The following is a 21946-nucleotide window of genomic DNA, read 5'->3' as shown; positions in this document are numbered from 1 at the left end:
GGGACCGACGTCACGTGGTGCGTTGGGCGAAGTGGAGTGTTATGGTTTTTACAACTCCACCCAAAATACACTCTGCTAATTTATTTATCATATTTATGATCATTTTTTTAAACATAATTTTAGGTGCTTTTACTCAACTTAATTAGAATGTAATGCAGTTAATTTAATTAGTATATAAAATGCCAAAATGTGAAATTAAGTGTGAAAAAATATGTTTTTTTTAAGCCATTAAACTTGCTTTGTAAATCAAACACAGTGCAGTTAAGATTCAAGTGACTGACTGAAGGATTGAGATTAAAATGGATGCTGTAAAACATCACGGCTCCATGGACGGGGAGGAGAAATAAAACACGTTACAGACAAGAAGAAATAAAAAAAATGGCAACAGAAGGACGGACGGAGACTTTTACCTTCACTGCTTTGACAAGAAACACAAACATCAAGTTACATTAACTTTTCATTGTTTACATAAATCCATCAATTTACATTCACGTCATCATAATCACCTCAGAAAAAGTCTCGTTTATTGAAAGCTGATTAAAAGTCATAGTTTCAGGACAGATTTGAAGTTCTTTGCAACAGGGCAACAAGTTGAGCAACTTTGACTGAACATCAACTGGGTATAAATATATATATATATATATATATATATATATATATATATATATATATATATATATATATATATATATAAATAAATATATATATATATATATATATTTATAGAAAGAGATACGGTGTATATATATACAATAATACATACCAAGGCATATTAAAGATTTTTCTTTTGTAAGTTCAAAATTCCTACTGAGAACAAATTCAACAGTAAAATATTTTACTTTATTAAAGAATAGAAAATGTGCCTATTTTCCTCAGAGAGTAAATTGCATGCAATAAGTACAACTACGGAAGCAGAAAGAGGACAAAGAAAGCATTAGAATCTTAAAAAAGAAACTCAATTCCTAATTGTTGTTTTTCCAGAAGGTGGTTTTTAAGTTGAAGAACATTAAAAAAATAAATTTACTCACAAATTCTGATAGAAGTCCAAATATTAATAAACAAATAAATCCAAGTGGCTTAAATTAAGTTAGTCATTTTCTGAATTAAAAACTCAGCATAAATATAAGAAATAAATCAGCAGAGTGCGTTTTGGGTGGAGTTGTAAATTAAACCAGATTTAAAGATGATGAATTAAAAAAGATCCTATATTCAAAATCAATTACGGTCTTGTGTCATCCAAGGAAAAGAGAAAATGCTAAAATAAATAGTGAAAAGAAAACCTTTTAGAATTATCAACGTAAATTCAAACCAAACTAATTCAGATTATGAATTTTAACGTTTAAAATATTTCGCCCTTTCTTTGCTTCCAAAGAAACTACTTTGTGTTTTAATCTTGTCAGCTTTGATGGGCTTTGACAAGCTTTGTTGCCAGTTGCTGAAGATGTTGCCCGTCTAACGTTGCCCCAAAATGTTGCCCAGTTCATCAAAGCCCTCAGACATAGTAAAGGTATGTGCCTCGTTACTTTGTGGTGCAGTGAGATAACATTAAAAAAGACCGATCAACAGTCAACGAAGCTTCAACACACTCGACTCTGTAACATCAATAAAATCATCGTATTAAGGCAAAAAATAAAATAAAATAAAAAAAACACTGACTTAATTATTGCAGGCACAGAAGGAACAATGACCATGAATAATATTATTTTTCCGTAAATTTGTAAATTTTTAGTTTTTCCCCCTCATAAATATGTGTTTTTCCTCCAAATATTGCCCTCCCTCCATTTTGTATTTTTTTTTAACATACATAATTAATTCATTGTAATGTTTGTAATATGATTTGTGTGATGCAGAATCCATTAATTCTGGTTTTCAGTAAAACTTTGGATCTCAAAGTGAATCGTCGGTATACAGTCATATATATTTGTTAAACAATATCTAGTATATTCTATAAAGCTATAGGAGGAACAACACCTCTTATTTTATTAAAAGCAAATATATATATATTTGCAACTTAAATCTCTGGAATAATTCTTGCATGGTATTAATTACTTTTAAATAATTCCTAATTTGCCCTTTTTGGTTGGATTTGTTCGACTTTACGAGCAAAGTCTTGAATGAGCTCTAATATACCGGGAAGCAGAAATAAACGTAACATTTCTCCGTTGTATCGGCTTTAAGTCCGCAGTCGGATCCTGAGTGTCGGTCGGCCTTCGTGTGCCGAGAAAACGCTGCTCGACCTCAACGTTTAAGAAGATGGCGCCGGCGTTTTTCTCAATGCATTTTCTTTTTTACAGGAAGAGATGAAGATAAAACTCTTCAGAGCAGCGCAAAGACAGAAACAAATATAATTTACAAAAACAAAAAGAAAAACACCCAAATGTAAACATAGAACTTCATACAGCGAAAAAAGCAAAATCTATTAACAGAGGACGGATTATTTTAGGAAAACATAAAGAGATGTAACTTCCCTCCACAGGTTTCCAGCGTTTTTGTCTTAATAAAAGTCTGTTCATTTGAGAGGATCATCTTCTCAGTGATTATCATAAATACTACTTTGATACAGATGTTATTGTCTTAATCAAAAAAACAAAAACAACCCAGTTCAGAGCTTCCATTGGAAAAAGGGCAGATTGAGCGCAGAGCGAAGCTAGCGTCCGGGTCGGCCTACAAGAAGACGTCATTGCTGGACGAGTTTCTCTGCAGAGCTTCAGCTGCTAGAGTCATAATCTGAGAGGCAGAACCGGCTCTCGGTGCTCGAGTCGAACCTCGGTGGGTGAAGACGGAAGCTTCGGTCAGAAAAAGTACAATTTAAAAAAAGTGTTTTGTAGTTGAAATAATCCAAATGTTTTGCACCAACAGAGATTTTAACACGTCGGCTATTCTTTGATTCAATAAAAAACAATCATATGTTGGAAATTGGAGTCAAACTGGACGCTTCAAGTGTTCGCGGCAGGTTTTGGCGCCCTTTTTTTTTAGGCTTCACGCTATAAAACAACCCAGCCTTCGGCTTCATCCACCGCCGAGTTCTGGGAGAAATGAACTAAACTAAAAGCTCCACTCTGCAGCGACAGCATTAAATATTATTAAAGGACTGATGTGAGAGAGCAATCACACACACACACACACTCACACTCACACTCACACACACACACACACACACACACACACACACACACACACACACACACACACACACACACACACACACACACACACACACACACACACACACACACACACACAGCAGGTCGGCGTCTTCTTGCTCCTCGGTGTGTTTTCCATCAAAGAGACGAAACGTCACCAACATTCAAAAAGTGCAACGAAACATTGGAACCTGGGACGCCGTCTCCAGCCAGGTGGGTCTGGACAGGAAGTGACCTCACGAAGGTTCCGCCCCTGTCACCTTTCTCCACCCGAGCTGACCTTCAATGCGCCAGGTCGCTGTGGCTGGCACTCAGGTCGCGGCTCTTTCTCAGACGATTATTTCGTTCCTGGAAAAGAAAAATAAGGTTTTATGTTTTACGTGTTTTTTTTTCTCCAGCTCAACTGACTTTTGAAACTTGCTTTTCTGAGACGGTAAGATTTGAAATAACGACCGATGTGACCAGTCAATCACATCTATTACTCAAGTAAAAGACAGAAATATTGTTAAATAAGTAAAACTACAAAAGCGTGAGCATCACAATAAAAGTATTAATTTGTGCAGAATGTCCTGTTTATAATTACTGATGCTCATGAAGATTTATCTTAACCTAAAAAATATCATAATTTGTTCATGTCAAATTAATCCAAATTTTCAAAGTAACTTAAGGTATCAAATGTAATAAAGTGAAATACATTTTTCTTTACATATTTCCTCTTGAATCGCAAGAGTGGAGTAGAAACCTCGAAATTGAGGTTCCACATTTGTCGTCATGGCAACTGTGGATTCGCCTACTTGGAAGTCTATTTCAACACAACAAACTACAGCTCGTTAAAAGTGTCCAATAAGAGAAATTAATGTGTTGATGAGTTAAAAATAAGGATGTTGTGGAGTATTAGTGTGTGAGTCATTAGTGATCCGACAACAAATAGAGACATGAGAGGAGTTTGTTTGATCCTCTATGTGAACCACGCGGGAGGATATTAAAGTCTTTTTTTATTTAAATGGTAACACTTTGGATTAGGGAACACATATTAACCATGAACTTATTAGCTTATTCTTATTAAGTGGTTTACAACACCTCCCTAACTCACTATCAATAAGCAGTGATTAGGAAATTATTGATGGAAAACTCTCACAGTTAATGGCCTAGTAGTTGCAGAATATGATCATGCAGAATAAAGCTTTAGTAAGTGATTTATAATGGCTTACAAACAGCCGATATGCTACTAATATGCATGCTAATAAGAAAATAGTTCATGGTTAATATGTTCCCTAATCTAAAGTGTCTAAAGATCAGAGAAGTACAGATGTTCTCAACTCAAGTAGAAGTACTGATTCAATATGTGTACTTGTGTACTCTATTATCACAGTGCAGCCGTGTACTTCCTCCCTCCTTACTTGGTGGTAGAGGTCACTCGCAGCCTTGTCCGCCACGTTAAGAACTCCCAGAGAGCTGGCTCGCTTCATGCTGCACCCAGAGCAGTGACATGCAGGGAGGTGGTGGTGGTGGTGGGGGGGTGAGAGGTCAGAGGTCAGAGGTGAGGAAGGGGGGGGAGAGTCAGCTGTGAGGATTTTAGCTCAGTGGAAATGGTCGTGTCTGTTAAGTTTCACACAAAAGGTTAGTTTCTTCTCACCGTTTACGAAATCTAGAAAAGTTCAATATAAAACTTTGGGACCAGTTTCTAATATGAAGCCACTATAATGTAGCGGATCATTAAAATGTTCCCTATTAATAAGTGGCACCGACATTTCTGTTCTTTATTGATCGGCCGTAAGCGATATTCATGCAAAAAAAACAGAACAAAAAAACACCGACTTTCATGCCTGAACACAAAAAACGTGAGTTCAGTCACACTGCAGAAACAAAACGTCCATCTTGACAAGAAATGTGATTGTCTCATTATACAGCTATAATACTAAGTCTTATCATAACAATTCTGGCCTTTTTAGAGACATAAACTAACCGTCCCGATTAGCAAAACGCTAAAAAAGATTGAAAATGACTCTTTATGTTGAATCTAAACTCTACACATATGAAGCGAAGCATTATTTTATTTATTAGATATCATTATAAGCATTTAAAACCGGTGTCATGCTGGCGGAAGATTTCATTTCTATTTTAGGGGAAAGTTCTCCTTTAGTTCGTTATCCACTTCTGCTTTCATCTCGTTGGATTTACTTCGTAGCGATGCTATAAAAAGTTTAAATACATTAAAAAACAAGAATAACCCCAGTGTTTCGCCTAAAGTAGGTGGCATACTAAGATGAACGTTTCTGCAGTGATTAGACATCACCGATTGGTCACGAGGATGATGATGACATCATCTTCAGGAGAAAACGAGAGAAGAGCAGCACAGAAGGGGAATGGAAACCAGGGAGCACACAGAGGAGGCATGCAAGTTCAAACATTTAAACGAAAAGATTTATTCATAAATTAAAATCCAACAACAAAACATAAAACAGCCATGCAAACACGTGTTTCCAGAGTAAAATACCCCAAAAAAGAGAAATAATAAAATCCAAAGAATGTGAAACTGAACTATATTTCAAAGCGAGTTGAAATAAATAGTTCAAATGCAATAAATAGGTTGAACTTTTAGTGGTTAAAACAACAACAGGCATAACGAGCATGGAGGCGTTCAAAGACAGACTTTAGTTCATGTTTCTGCCCGTCGTAGAAGAAGTTTCAGTTCAGTCAAAGCTGCCGTTTCTGCTTTGATCGTTTCCTGTTGTCATGACGACGGAATATTAGAACCACTGACAGGAAACAGACGCCGAAGTCGGCACATTTAAAGGATTAAGCCGCAATATTTAGAGCAGAAAGTTAATATTTTGGATACAAAGTCAACAATGTACATGATGATGTCAGAATATTTTGAAAGAATAACGTTTTTTTTTTTGTGCGATTTCATTCTTGACATATTAAAACGTTATACCGGTATTATATATTACCAGTTTTCTGCTAAAAAAAAGGTGTTGTCTTTAAATATTGCAACTTTTTTCTTGACAAAATGCCCCCTTTTTAAACCCCTTTTATTTTTCATTTTATGTAAAAATTTTTTTGTCATTTTTACATTTTCTTTAAATGATTTCTTTCCAATCAGAGGCCCTTCTTTCAAGGATTAAGTAGCAATATTTAAAGTAGGGAAATAGGGATGTTTCAAGAATAACGTTTTTTTTGTGCGATTTCATTCTTGACATATTAAAACGTTATATTAGATATTACCTGTTTTCTCCTAAAAATATGACTTTTCATTTGATATTTTACAGCTTTCATTCTAAAAATATTGCGTTTTTCCTCAAAATATTATGTTTTCTTTAAAGATTGCAACTTTTTTCTTGACAAAATGCCCCTTTTTTAAAATCAAAATATTATTTGAAAATATATTTTCTACAAATATTACATGTTGAGATTTTTACATCTTCATTTTTTTTTATCTTACGTACATTTTTTGTCATTTTCTTTAAATGATTTCTTTCCCATCAGAGGCCCTTCTACTCACCGACAACCAAACCAAAGCGTGAAGAAGAAACCCGACTACAGAGGCAGCGTGCAACAGAGACATAAACCAATGCGATGGAAGATAATAAAAAGATAATAAAAAAGAACAGTTTATGTGCCAGTCAAAGCTCCCTCCATCGTTTCATGTGCAAACAGCTTCACAGTTACTTCCCCGCCAGCAAAGCAGAGCCAATCCCTTCTTTTATTTTTGGTTAGTACGCCTAGGCGCCGGCTCCTTCCCTGCAGGCCTCCAGGTGCATAAAGGCAGAGTCACCTGTCGCAGCCAGGTGCATGTTGGGATAGTTACCCGGGGTTTTTGGGCTCGCTGTCTCGGGACGAGCCGCCGCCTTTCAGCTTGCGGACCAGCTTCTCGCTGCTGCGACGGATCGACGCTCGCAGCTTACTGAAGGAGCCGCTCCTCTTCAGAGCGCCGGAGCCGTCCTGATGGGAGACGCCACAGCATTACAGGCATTCAGAACACACACACACACACAAATACACACACACAAATACACACACACGTTTCCTGATGCAGAACATCAACAATGCAGATTTATTCGTATGTAATCAACAGACTGTAAAACCTGCTAGGAAAGCTGATTCTACTAAAACGTTGAGTATCTTGTTGTGGAAATGAATTAAAAAACTTCATTCAAAGGCTAAAACAGCAACAGATAACCCAAGGGATTCTGGGTAATAGTCTTCAAATATGCACCAATATGCTCACACAAACAGAGGTGCATGATCCTCCGTGCATCCTCCTCATCACACCCGTGTGTGTGTGTGTGTGTGTGTGTGTGTTGCTGTTCTCAAAAAGTTTTCTTGAAATAAAAATATTTAGTTTCACAAAATGTTTTTTCCTCTCCCATATTTCAGACCTTTTCTCAACATATTGCACCATTTTCTAAATATTATAATACAGGAGGAGAAATATCACAGAAGTGTTAAACTATTCCAACAGGACAAAGATATTCATTTAGACCTGGATGTGAGCGTGATGTTAGACTGAGTCAAAGAATGGAAGAGGAGGAAGCTGGACATGAAGCTGAGCATGCTGGGTAATATTGTTTCAGCCATACTTAAACCTGAGACAGGAGTGGAAGAAGGATTTTTTTTAATAAAGTAGAATACAAGAGTGTAAAAATACTGTGTTACAAGTAAAAGTTGTACTTTTTCCTTAAGTGCAAAAGCATAAGTACCACAATACACTTCAAGCACCAAAAGTAAAAGTACTATTTGTATGCAGATTATTACATGATTAAATGTTTTGTGTAAGCATTTTGAATGTTACAGCTGATAAACGTTAATTTTTTCAAGACATGAATAAATAAAATAAATCGTAATTGATAAAAAAGTATCATAAAATAGAAATACTCATGTTAAACACAAGGATCCCTGAAATAAGGCCATCAAAGCACTGTGACATAAAGTTTTACAGTTTTTAAACATCGGCGGCACAGCGGCTCTTTTGGATCAGTGCTTAAAGAAAATTCTGGTTTCCTTCTGGGATCTGCCAAAGATGTGGAAGAATAAATAAGTGAGCGTCTTCATGGTGATGATTAAATATAACTAAATTGAAAAAATCGGATCAGAGGTCAAGAATGATCCAGAATCCATTGACCGACTGAGCGACTGGAGGATATTTTCTCCTTCGGGGACAAATGTGTGTTTTTCTTGAGCCAAAGTTAAAGCTACTTTCCAGACGTTTTGCTGCTGCTGAGAGGTTTTATTCCTCAGCCGTGAAACGAGAGGGAACACACACAAAGAGGCGACAGGCACAGGTTTCAGGTGAGCAAAGAGTTTAGGTTTTATTAGAAGTTAAGAAAGACAAAGTGTAAGATGCACAAACAGGACAGGAAGGACACGCAGAGAGATTATTAGCAAGGAAGCCCAGAACAGAGACACGGAGACCATTTCAATTCCCAACAAAACACCTCCACATCAACACCTCCACCCACCCTGACATCTATGTACAGAGATATACACAAGGTGAAAGGTCAAAGATGACAAACGACATCACGAACCCCGTCACCTTTAACGTCTCGTTGTTTGGGCCCGATATCGCTGCGTGACGAAACACTAAACTCTAGCGGAGCGGAGGCCGAGCGGCGCGTCTCGATCATGCGGACGAGTGACGCTGGTGTTATTTACAACGTGTTGAGATTCACCACGATGAGGTTTGGGTGTGAATGCTGGATCGAACGGACGGGGAGGCGAGAAAAAGGGAGGAGAAACGGGTTCAGAGCTTTAACACCATTTCATACCTGGGATGGAACTGGCAAAGCGGTTTATTTTGCGTCTGCACAACACGATTTTTGACGTATTTTTTTGACAACCTTTGTTTCGGAAATATAACTTTCTTTTTATACAACAGGCTGTAAAATTCTCTTTTAATCAAAGAGATTCATTCTCATCATCTGGCCCTTAAATGCACCACACTAATCATCAGATTGCTCACATTACTCCTACTTTTATGATATTGTGAGCTTTATCTTTATCCATGATACCGGGACTGTAACTACCTATTATCTATAATTATTTATTCATTCTTTTTTTTTTAATAGATTTATTGCTTCGTCTACGAATGCCAGAATACGGTGACAAATGCTTGCTTTCATTTACTAAAGCCGAGATGACTTTTGTTTTATCTCAGATATTCAGTTCATCATACATGACAAAGAACAGCATCAAGTCGTCACATCCGGGGAGTTCAAGATTCATCGAGTATTTCTCCTGAACGCTGAAGCAACAACCACGATATCTTAAAAAACAACAACAAAAAACAGCTTAAATGCCTCAAACAAATCTATTTTCTCTTTTCTTTACCAAGCAAACTATTTACATGTTGAAACAGAAACATTTCTAGTGCTATTGGGATTTTTTTTTTGAGCATCCAGTCAGCTTTTTCTATCATTTCTAAGCTCCAAAAAAACAAATCACTTTAAAGCAACAGGTGTTATTTTGGTGAGCATTTCTATGTTGGGAGAGATTTGGAGAGAGAATGGAGGGAGTTATACTTAAGGTCAAACTGTAAATCCCCCACTATCAACCTTTTAAATGGGTCTACAGTATGAAATAGACTAGAATGTTACAGCAGAACCACAATGAGAAGAGTTTAACGCTGCCATGAAGAAACCGCCCCAAAAAACCACAACAACCACAGAGGAGGTTTCAAAGCAACATTATGGCTCCGGCTTGAAGAATCCCCCACCCGAATACCCGGAGGTGTTGAAGGAGGAGGAGGGGAGAGAGAAGAAAGCTGTAAAGCTGAATGGGTTGAGGCGAAGTGAGGCATCCGTCATGCAGAAGACGAGTTTTATTTTAAAACCATTACAAGGCATCTGGAGTTAAGCCTGCCGGACGGTCGGACGGAGCAGGAAGAGAAGGAAGGAGACACAAACGGTGAAAGAGAGATGAGACGGGTGGAGGAAGAGGAGAGGAAGGGAAACAGTAGATTAAAGAGAGAAGGTTATCCAGTACCCAGATCAGACACAGCACCTCTCCACCAACACTGTTGTATGAGAGTGCATTAGTGTTAACTAGGTGGGCCTAATTAATCGACATCAACGTTAGTAGAAAAACACTGGTGTTCTAAAATCAGGCCAGAAAGCTCAAATCATATTTCTGTTCCTCCAGAAGTTTCTGGTAAGAAACAAAACCACCTGAATTTTAGGATTCAAAGCTGTTTTCCACAGACCGGTCCCACTGATTCGCTAAGAGCTCCAGAAAAACCAAAACAAACCGAAGAGGAGGTGACAGGACGGGAGGCGACATAATCCACCACCTCCTCCCTGCTTCAGGTGTGACATGATCTCACCTGTCTGAATGTCACTCTAACAGGGTGGGAAGGTAAATGTGTCTGCAGCCGGTAACGTGTTTGAATAGAGAGCAACAACAATACAGTTTTCTGTCCACTGTGATGTAATTCACAGTTGGCCACTAGGTGGAGCCCTTGCACAGTTTAACACGATGGAGAGATGCTGTGTTTGTATGTCTGGAACATGTGTGAGCACAGTTAACAGACAAGAACAAGATTAAACTTCTTCTTTTTTAGAGCACCAAAATAAAAGCACAGAGGGGAAGCAGGCAGGAGATGCATGGCAGCAGCCAGACGGATACCTTGGTGGATTATTTCATAAAGACATTTCTTACTGTTGGTGGTTTAAACGTGGCTATACATGAACTGTTGATTCAACGGTTTGGACTAAAGATGTCAGAAAATACATCACAATATCCCGAAACACAAATGCACTTATTGAAATATGTTCTTTTGCCTGACCGGCAGCGCAATATCCAAATAAATTAAATATATTAACAGAGACCAACAAATATCCACATTTGAGAAGCTATAGTGTTAAAATTGTTGATCTACTAATCAATCAACTAAATTCAGCATTTGACTGGATAATAATACAGCTAGCCCTGCCTAAACTGTCAGTCTGGTTAAAGGATATACATATAACCAGTATTTATTGTGGGGTTTTTAGGTTTTATACGTCTCATTTTGCGTGCACATTATCTAAAAACCCAGTAAACAACCGTTCCTTCCTCTCTGGCTGCCGACATGCTGGCAAAGCAAAGAAATAAAATAAAATCACACGTTACATTCTCAGGCAGCAGCTCGTCACACAGGTGCAGAGGAGAGGCAGATACACACACACACACACACACACAGAAAGAGTACAGTACAGAGCCCATGTTGAGTCAGATGAACACTGATGAGTCACGCTGCGTCTCACAGGAATTGTTCATAATGAAGTGAGATTTAAAAACACCTGCCGGTGGAGAGAGCTGAAGTGGAAGAGACTTATTCGACAGGTTGGAAGACAAAAATGTCAGTCGACAGCTGCAGGGAAGCAGCAGAAGGGGCGGAGAAAATACCCAGAATACCATGTTTTTACCCAGCTCATGTAAGTTCTACACCCGCCATGTAAAATAGAGCTGAAAAAATAGATTTTCATTTAATGTTTATTCAATATTTCTGCACAGCTTCAGATGTTATATCATTTTAAGATTATATTTATTACACATACATACTGATCCTACCAATCTATACAGCTATGCACACTTCATTTAAATAACATACTGTATAAATCTAGTTCCTGGTCCCATCTACCTCTCTGGTCATATCTCCTGTTGCTGTAATGCCAAATCCCCTCCTGGGATCAATAAAGTTCGATCCCCTCGTAAAACTGAATTCAAAATTAATTCAGCCGTCATGTTTCAGCTCGATATTGTTGTTGATTTACGGTGACATTTCAGCCAAACATTTGTTTTCTGTTAGATAGAGATAGCATTTCAAAACGCCCTTCCAGCTAAAGCTCTTTCCAGAGGCGACAGGCTGCCTTCCTCATATAAATATGTGATGTGAGATCGTCTGCGGTTAACGGTGTGTGATGCGTCTCACGCCTCCCACAGCCACAACCAGAGGTTGAGGAGGAAGAGATGCTGAGATGCTGATTGGTTGTCCAGGGCGCTATGACTACTGTTGCTATGCGAGCAGGCAGCAGAAAGAAAGATGGAGAGCAGCAGCAGCCGCCCCGCAGAGGCTCTACATCTACATCTACATGTTGTTGCCCCTGCAGCCGCTAGAGACGGGCTGAGAGAACACACTGCGGAGTAAGATGGACGATGCCAGCATGTGTAACCGCCGGAGGGGCTCGCTGCCGCGACAGCAGCTTTTTAAAGAGTCGGCGTTAGTTGGGAAGGCACTACAGAAAGTTAGCGGGTTTATTATAATCACAGCACTACGTAAATGTAATAAAACACGACTAAAGCATCGGCTGTAAGAGGGTTAGGATCCGGCCCAGAACAGCTTTTCACTTATTAATCAAAGTGCAAGCAAAAGCTACTGCAGGAGAGTCTGAATTCTGACAGTCAATCAGCATGATCGGTAAAATGATGGTTTTACTGCTGTTTTATCAGGTGTGAGATGTTCCTAATTAGAATAACTGGGATTAATGGAGCAACGTAACAACCTTCATGGTATCTTTCTTGACAGAAACCACTGGGAACCTCAAACATTTACATTTTTAATCACATGATGACGACGTCTGCTCATCTGGAGATCTTAGTTCCCAGCAGACCAAACAAAGAATATTTCATCATCATGTGTCGTTGGTCAAACAAGCAGAACATTAATATTAAGAAGTAAAAAAATATTTAATCTGCACTTTCAGGTAGCTTTGAATTGAGCTCTTTACGTTGAATCAATTATATGAGTTTACGTACTAAACTTTGACTTCAGTTACATTAAAGGTGAAATCACACTGTTGGGATTTAATTGCTATAAATCCAGCGAATAAATGAACCATAAACGGCAGTTACAGAATACGAAATAACTAAACATACTGCCGTCTATCAAATTACAGAGGAAGCGTAGAGATGTCGGATTTGAAATCAGGAGAAATAAAAAAAAGGAAGACTTGCACATTGACTCCACACTATATATAGTTGTTTAAGTGGACAATCATATCCATAATAACTCCTGATTGCATTTCTCCTGCAAATAACTGCAGCTGTTATTTGACACCCATGTTCATGGCGTCAACATCACCAAGACAACCAGGAGTTAGTAAAGCAGCTGTGAGTTTAGAATAATTAATTAAATAATCTGCATGGAGGGGACTGTGCTGTTCTCTTTGGATGTGGCTTCTGTCCTGAAAGACTCAGTGCTGTGTGTTACAGAGGCATGTGTGGAGACTCGGTAGCGTGTCGAGGGCTGTGTACTGTACTTACCCCGTTCCACTCCACGCTCATACTCACTTCCTCGCCACCGTCTGGCCCGCTCTCGTACTTCACCGTGTCAGAGGTCAAGCTCTCGCGGCTCCGCTGCTTCTCGCGGGCCTCCGGCTCGCTCAGGACCTCCGCCACCCGCTGCTTGTGCACATTGTCCAGACCCTGATCAACACACACACACACATATATATATATATATATATATTTTGTGAGGTTTATTTCACACCAGACCACAGCAATCAGACAAAACAAACTACAAACACCAACATATTAATACAGCAACAGCACAGCTAAAAAACAACACCTGGCCTGAAAAGGAGATGGACCAAGCATAGCTTTTAAATGTCCATCCTCTATCTACATACATATAAACACATCAAGACACACATAACAGATAAATAAGTAAAAAAACAAGCGTACAAAAACCTCAACAGTCCTACATTTGTCCTATATTTATGTATTTATTTAACCATCCCATCGTCCCTACTGTACAAATCAAACATCTGTTGTTTAAACTCACTCAGGCTGTTACTATTTCTAATGTTTTCAGCCAAACTATTCCACATAACTACTCCACAAACTGAGACACTCCTAGATTATGACATATATAGGCAGGAATAAGTGCAAGTTCAACTCATCCAATTAAGAGAGCAAAAGCTGAGCACCGCTGCCACCTGCAGCTCCGGCACACACGGACCCTGTACAGCTGACAGGAACGAGTACTAATTCATCCAATCCAATTAATATTAAAGCCATAGACTTCTACCACCTGCTGCACCCAAGCCAGACCCGGGCAGACTCACACCTTATATCGCCATAGGTCAGCTACTGAGTCAGCAGGCTCGCTTACAAAAGCAGAAAACGGTTTCTTTGAAGCAAGTCGTGTTGTTTCCTGCCGATGAGGATGTTGATTCTTTAGTTCTACCGCCACAACTAACTTTCTTTTTAGAGACGATTAAGACAAAAAAAAAAGTACTTGATAGCAGCCGGTATGTTCTATGACCAGCTAAGCTTACGTCTAGCTGAAGTATGTAGTTAGACAAGTGGAACTGGAACACTGCACTGCAGAGTGTGAAGGAACAATAAGCTAAACACATATTTGAGTGGACAAAATGCTCATTTCAGAGTTCTCTTCAAGATCAACAAGTTGACAAAGTCAAACAACCTCCGGCATCATTAGAGCTGGACAATGTGTTGCATCACAGTGCAGACGCATAGAAACAGCGTTCCTCTGTCTGAAGCATCAATTATTCAAGAAGGGAAACTCTCTAACTGGACTCCCGTCTGAACCTAAATGCTTGTTATTTTATCTTCATTAATATGTTCCTCCTCTTGCTTTACACTGACTTTGAAACTGTGTTTACATTTTTAAAATGAAATCTAATTGCGGACAATAACAAGCTACCTCTTCCATTTACAATATTTGTAAACTACATTTACATACATTTTCTGCTACTCAAATTAAACATGTGCTCTATTAGACAGCATGGTGCAAAAAGAGCAGGCAAGAAACCTCCTAGAGATGATTTCCTGCAATTTGCAAATAACCCAGCCCTAAATATAGCCTTGAATAATTATCATTACTATTATAAGTAGGAGTAATAAGTAGCTATACAGGTATTTGTAATTTTATTAAGCAAACATTCTCTCCAGCTGCAACACACAGTGGCACCACAGGAATCCGGTTTAATTTGAGCAGCATGTGTTAATTACTAAGACATCAAATCCTGGAAAGAAAGCTGAGGGGCTTCGCTGCTTCTCGTCTCCACAGGAAACCAAACGAGGTCTCATAAGTAACACCGTTTAAAAGCTGCACTCCGGGCGTCTCAGAGTTCATCAGCTCAGCCCTAATTTCACCAGAGAATTAAGCTTTTTGTTGTTTAATTTGCAGTAAACGCTGAGCCGTTCGTCTGCCACGATTAAACACCCACAGTAACGTCTTAATGACATCGGAGGAATCCCGCGTTATTAGTCGCATCATCCGGAGCCCAAACCTGCTTTCTGGAACGCATGGCGGCTTCCTCCAGAGTCTCGGCCGCCTCGAACTTGCCCTGCCGTCTGTAGAGGGCGCCGAGGTTCTTCAGGGTGGTGGTCACTGTGGGGCTGTGGGAACAAGGAGGAGGAACATCTCATCACAGGAAATCAGTCTTCGCTTATTTAGATATATCAATATTTCACACTGATATAAAAGACCTTCAATAAACGAATCTGATTTTATATCAGGGTTTGATCCCAGACCAGCATATGTGCTTCAAATGCATACGGATGGATTTTTTCACTTTTTCAGGCCTCTAAAAATAAAGTCTTGGAAAAGATCACTTTTTGGAACATTGAATCCATCAAACAAACTGACCTGTCCACTTTGCAGGCTTTGTACCAGCCTCCATATTCTCCAAATGGTGAGCCGTCCTTCTGCTTTCCCTACAAGACAACAAAAAAAACCTCATGCTTTCAAAGGAATCTACATCTACGTATATTAACATTTGAAGTCTGGACAAGAAGCACATCCCCATGAACTAGAACGTGAAGTGACTTGTAGCGTTAAAAGGATGAAAATGAACCATTTATTTAAATCTAGGGGCTCTTTTTAATACCCTCAGGGTAACATGAAGGGGTATTTAGTGGTGGGATTACAGTCGTACTTCCCGAAACCTTTTAAAACCAAGATGAGAATAAACTCCTCTAGTTGGGGAAGTCAGTAACTCACACCATGAGCACTGGATGGTTATTACAGAGACTTAATATGCTAATCCAACTCTCTGCAAACCCTTCCTGTTCCATGTTAAATAGGAACATAAACCTGTCAGATTAGTTGAATGCAGCCGTCAGTGTTAGTATAGATTGGTCTCCTGTTACAGGAACCTTTTTAAAGTAATTATAAGACCTTGGGGACCAACACTAAATCAACCAAATAGGAGTATAAATGCCAAACAAATTATAAGATTGACAAAATATGAACAGATTGAGCTCACCTTGCTTTGTTCCTCTCTCTCCTCAGCATGCATCCATATTGGTTTGTTCTCATCTGCAGAGAAACACACAGACGTTCATCAGCGCTGACAAACATTCAGATAAACAGCAGCAGAGAGGACGAGTGTTTAAAAGTCAGTGTTTCTGAAAAGATCATTTTTGTTTACAGCAACCAAAATGTCAGCAAATATTAACCTTTACTTTAGACGAAGATATCAGCGGGAGCTGGACAAGGAGTTCAGATCTGTTTGTGCGTTTCTGGATGAGAGGATACTAGCTGAAACGTGTGTGTGTGTGTGTGTGTGTGTGTGTGTGTGTGTGTGTGTGTGTGTGTGTGTGTGTGTGTGTGTGTGTGTATCATCCGGTCACATCGTACCATCAACAGAGCCGAACTCCCTCTCGTGAGCGCGGGTGAGGATTTCTTTATATAGCGTTTCAGCCTGCTTGAACTTGCCCTGTTTCAGGTAACAGGACGCCTGAGGAACACAAAGAACCACATGTTAAGAGCCAGAGAGACAGAAACCAACTACTCACTAACAGCAGGGAAACAATAGGCTAAACTCAACCGCCTTCCTGTTGCTATATTAAAATACCCCAAAGCAGCTTCCCTCCATCAGTTAAACAGCGCCTCCCCCACTCTCACCAGGTTGTTCTTGGTCTTGGCCACGTTGGGATCGTCAGGGCCTAGTTTGGTCTGGTAGATCTCCAGCGCCCTCATGTAGTAGTACTCCACCTCCTCGTACTTGCCCTGGTTCTGACACAGCAGGGCCAGGTTGTTCAGCTGCTTGGCCACGTCTGGGTGGTCCTTCCCCAGCACCTGGGATGAGAAGAGAGAAGAGACGGGGGGGTTTAAAACAACGGTCATCACATCAAACACAATGAGGACAACCTGCGGCTCACATGGGGCCATTTGGTCGACCTCTCTTGTTCAGGGTGATAAATTACCACCAGCTTGTAACCAGATGCAGTAGCTCTAATATTTTTCAATTCACAAGTATTCTCTTTGCCCAGCGTCCACCTTTCGGTTCAAATGTTTAAATCCTCACATCTAGTTAGGATTTCCTGGAAGACAAAGCTGTCTGCCAGTACGTTGGCCATCAGTATTATTTGTTACATCTCTTGCCAGGTTGTGTTGACTTTCCACGGCGTATTTGTAACGTTGCTCACCGTGAAAAAAAATGCAGATATGAGAGCAGTGTAAGCGTTTCCTGTGTGCTGAGGAGGCGAGCGTGAAAGAGACTCATAAGGATCATTAGGGACGAGGTTCACCAGACCTAGAAATCTGCAGAGTCTGACTGACCAGCGAGGAGAGGGAGGTCAGAGCCGATGAAAAATGCAGAATAGAGAGGGGAGAAGAGGAGACAGGCTGAGATTTCAAATCTCTGTTTCCTTCCTGGCTCGTGTCTTTCCAACGAGGATGAACGAGAGGAGAATGCAAAAAGAGAAAAGGGACATTAAGTCAGAAAAAAAGCTAGTTTTCTTAAAAGAAAAAACAGCGGATGTGAAAAGAGGGAGGGTAGAGGAAACACTGAGGAAGAAAAAAGGTAAACCAAGAAGCCGGTTGTTTGTTATTTGGAGGATTTATGGCTTGAGATCACTGTATAAATCTGTAGGAGGTCTTAGATCAAACCCTGACAGGATCATCTCCCTCCCTGTTGGGAGACTGAAAGCCTCCACAGGATGCTGCAGAGCTATCCACCTACAGTATTCACTCCTGGCCTCCCACGCCTCCTTCTCCTCCGCATAATTCACCCGACAGCTTTCCTGTAAACATCGTTAGCTGGAAAAGGATTGCCATAAGCCACGAACAACGACGAGGTCTGGGTCACTGAAGAATTGATTGCGTTTATTGATGCGGTGCCATGTCATCAAAAGGCAAAAGTGCTGCAGTCTGAACTTGTTTCCGGGAAGCTCTTGGAGGGAATAATATCATGAAAAATTAAACTGAAAACGGTGCACTGACTGAATCCATTTTTAAATTAAAATATTTACTGACTATGAGAAATTCAGGGATTTGTTTCCATCCGTCTGAGACAGACATTTCAACCACGACAAGCGAGCAGCAGGTGGGGCTTCTTTGGTTTCTTGTTCTCGGACATTTGAGCGGAAAAGAAAACTTTGGCTGTTGTTGCGGCTCCATTCAGCCCAGACCGGATTAAATACATGTTTAGTGCTTTCAAGTTTGAGGGAAACTTTGATTCAATGTTCAAAAAACACCTAATGTAATGATATGTATACTCATATTTAAGACATTGTAGAAGATCTCATTATATGGTTTAATGTAAAATATAAATTTAGTATTCATACTGGCAAATGCTGAATATGATCACTTCCCTATCCAAAATTAAAGTAAAGGATCATACTGGATTCAGCAAAAAAAAAGTCACTTCCTCTCAAATAAACGGAATATTCTAAAATCGCCTGCACCCATTTATAGTTTTGCCCAGCTATCCTTCCTGATGCCAGCCAAGCTGAGCTTTCCTGAGCTTCTATAAAAAGGAATAACTGCAGTAAAAGACAGAATCCTTTCCGATTCAGCAACTCTGCAGCAACCACCTCGCCTGAGCGGGGGAAACTCGGTGGCGAATCTTTCAGCTCAAGCGAGAGCATTTTCATCCGAGTTCATATTAAAAAAATGAAACGGCTCAGCTTAACCAAAGCTGGCGTATCGCTCCCAGAGGAGCGAGGAGGAGAGCGGAGGAGGGTTTTCTTCAAAGGCGAGAGCTGAGAGCAGATAGAGAGCAATGAATGAAAAGGGGGATTGCTGTGTGGCACTTTAGTAAGCACCAAACTAGAGGTCAGACCAAATAATGAGACTCTCCCCTGAGATATAACGGGTGCCCCAATGACTCACATCTCTGAACAACACAACACAAAGGGAGAACAGGCAGGAAGTGACATTTCAACACTCAGAAGACAAGTTTAGAAACATACTAGTTATACTTTCTTATGCGTTTAGTCAAGACACAAGATAAATAAAAACAGAAAACTCTTTGTTTTGCTTTTGTATAAACCGTAGAGCATCTGATCTAACAGTAGCAACGTAGCATTATGTCCATAAGCAATAGATCATGTTAGCATCCAGCTACATTCATTTGTAGGATTACAGGTTATGTAAGTGATACCTGACAGTGTGCACCAACAGTAAAGTCTCTTTCACACACAGTTCCTGGTAAATTACTGGGATAAGCTTTCAGGCACAACTAGTGATTTTCACAATTAGCACACGCACTCCATTCAGTATCATTTTCAGCATTGTGCCCTTTTCACAAATGTCATGGCAAGGTCAGAGTAGATGGGGCAAAGGACAGGCAAGGGCAGGTGGTGGTAACGCAATACTTAATGCCAACCGACGTGAAACTCAACAGAAGAAGAAAGAGATGGGGGGCAAGACCACGTGTACGCAGTGGAAGACTTCTCTTATTGTTATTAGTGAGTTATTGTTTGCTGCATGTGTTCTTGTAATATATTTAATATTTTGTTAGTTGGTTCAGCTCTATCTGTATTTTACCTGGAATTTTACGGTGGGGAACAAAGATCCCTGCTCCCATTCACACAAATCTCCCCAAACATTTCAGCGATAGACTGCACGTGTGAAAGTGTTTGTCCGTTAAAACCTGTGACTCATAGGAACCATCTGGAGTGAAATATATAGAGCTTTTTTTGTTTTTACCATGGAGTTTGTCAGAAAGCAAAGTGAAAGTAAAGTTTAAAGTGTTAAAAGTCTGGGGAAGAAGAAAAGAAAATCTGTCGACTGCAGAGCACAAGTAGAAGCAGCTGCTTTCCAATCATTCGTTCAAGTGCTTCTAAAAAAACGTTTTGGTGTGTTTGATGACCTTCGACCTACCTTTTCTCTGATCTCCAGCGCTCTCTTGCAAAGGGGCTCCGCTTCCTTGTACTTTCCTCTCTTGCCATAGAGGACGGCCAGGTTGTTGAGGGTGGCAGCGACCTGACGGGAACACAAGGGCATTCATTATTTCATTTCATTCATCCGCGGCGTTGAGCCTCAATCATTTACACCCGTGTGCAACCGCAAGACTCCGCCACAGCAGCAAAGTGCCAATGATCTGGTGAGAGAGGAATTAACGAGGAGGAAGGAGACTTGCGGAAACAGGAAGTGATTATGGTGGGCAGTAATTTGATCCCAATCAGATGTATGAAGAATCTCGTGCACTCGGGGGGGGAAGGAGTCAACAGAGGCGTCTGGAGGTCACCTCTGATCTCAGACGGGCTCCGGTGGCCATGTGGGAGGAAAGGAAGGAAGGAGGGAGGTGACCGGAGAAGGGGGAGCTCATTCAGGAGTGGAGCAGTGATAAAGGGAAGGGAGTGTAACAGGAAGACACATTTGGGGAAACGGAGGACAGTGCAGAAAGACAACGCTATTGCACTTTTACTCACTTTTTCCACAACTTTAGTCCTATTATATTTTTGTTCAGCATAATTTATGATTAGGAATCTCACTTTCCCTTCATAATCTATTATAACACACTCTAAAAGATGAAGATGATCCCAAACAGCCTCAAATATAAGAATAATGTTGTACGCTTGTTCAAGACATACAGATATACAACAGCAGATTCAAAGTTGATCATCCATCTTTGACAGAAATTAGAAACATACCATGAGCAGATTTCAAAACGGCACCTCATTAAAGTCATTGTTCAAGACACGGCCTGACAATAATTTAAAACAGCCTGGTGTTGGACCCACACATGGTCTGTAGCAGCTGCTTCATGTGAGCAGCGTGTTCATCCAGTAAATGTGCTGCTTTGAGCTCAAAGGCTCAATACTTGACAACATAATAATATATAAACAACATATCTGAAATCAGTTATGTGTGTAAATCCGGAGCCCATCTGTTCTGTCGCCGACATAAAAACATGCACGGCCTCATGACTTGAATGCAGCTGAATATGCTTTTCATGTGCAGGTCGAGTCTCAGCAGGAGGGGATCTTGGGTCGGCTCTGCACTTAATAATTATAGACGGACAGTAGGAGTAGACGGTAAAGTACTCCATGCTTGAAAGTGTTTGTTTTTGTTCCGTAACAGATCAGATCCAGATCAGTTCCTCCCAGCCAGTCTCCACCTGCAGATCCAGAAAGTCCCCACCCTTTCCAGGAGGAAGCCACTTCGAGACTCTGACACTTCAAAGTGCTTTATGATGCAAAACCACATGAAGAGGCTTCTTGTCTGCGACCCTCTTGTTCTCTGGGACACTCAGCTTAACTATTCCCATGCCTTTCCCTGGAAGGAATTCAACATCTCCAGGATTTTAGTTCAATAGCCACTCCAGGCCTCCGCCCTAGCCTCAGCCTCTTCCCCCGCACATTCCAAGGATCCAGTTTTCATAGGTCTAACCTGTACCAGCCACCTAATCTGATCCACCGTACGTGGACTGTGGGTGTAACTCTGCCTTCGGTTGCGTATTTCACGCATCCAGAGCTCACGCACCACGGCCTCATGGCTGACTGTCTGATCTGCTGCATCTCTGGGTGTGGGTAAAATAGATTTCATGCTCGTTCTACAGATATAGTCACTGAAACTGTAGTTCTAAAGCTCCAGACCACCCATCCAGCTCTTATGCAAACAC

The 21946-nt window shown here is 40.3% G+C and overlaps 1 protein-coding gene across 9 annotated transcripts in view; it reads right to left on the bottom strand.

The window, feature by feature from the left end:
- Positions 1–1738: 1738 nt before the first annotated feature.
- klc1a (kinesin light chain 1a) overlaps positions 1739–21946 on the bottom strand; it is a 35157-nt gene continuing 14949 nt past the window's right edge. For 3 of the 9 annotated variants that reach the window (XM_084012905.1, XM_084012907.1, XM_084012906.1), the window contains exons 7-16: positions 20203–20304; positions 16999–17172; positions 16732–16831; positions 16358–16410; positions 15739–15806; positions 15380–15488; positions 13386–13547; positions 6955–7088; positions 4544–4613; positions 1739–3491 (exon numbers count right to left, since the gene is read on the bottom strand). In XM_084012905.1, the coding sequence (XP_083869031.1) occupies positions 3426–3491; positions 4544–4613; positions 6955–7088; positions 13386–13547; positions 15380–15488; positions 15739–15806; positions 16358–16410; positions 16732–16831; positions 16999–17172; positions 20203–20304 (1038 nt within the window). In that variant the 3' untranslated portion in view covers positions 1739–3425. Of the gene's footprint in view, positions 3492–4543; positions 4614–5549; positions 7089–9961; positions 12793–13301; positions 13548–15379; positions 15489–15738; positions 15807–16357; positions 16411–16731; positions 16832–16998; positions 17173–20202; positions 20305–21946 lie in introns of those variants that run through there. The other 6 variants (XR_014597368.1, XM_084012908.1, XM_084012909.1 and 3 more) reach the window with 6 other exon arrangements.

The sequence above is a fragment of the Eutrigla gurnardus genome (assembly GCF_963514095.1).
Source record: "Eutrigla gurnardus genome assembly, chromosome: 7".
NCBI lineage: Eukaryota > Metazoa > Chordata > Actinopteri > Perciformes > Triglidae > Eutrigla > Eutrigla gurnardus.
Note: the sequence above shows the minus strand (reverse complement) of the source record. Positions and strands in the feature narration are given on the sequence as shown.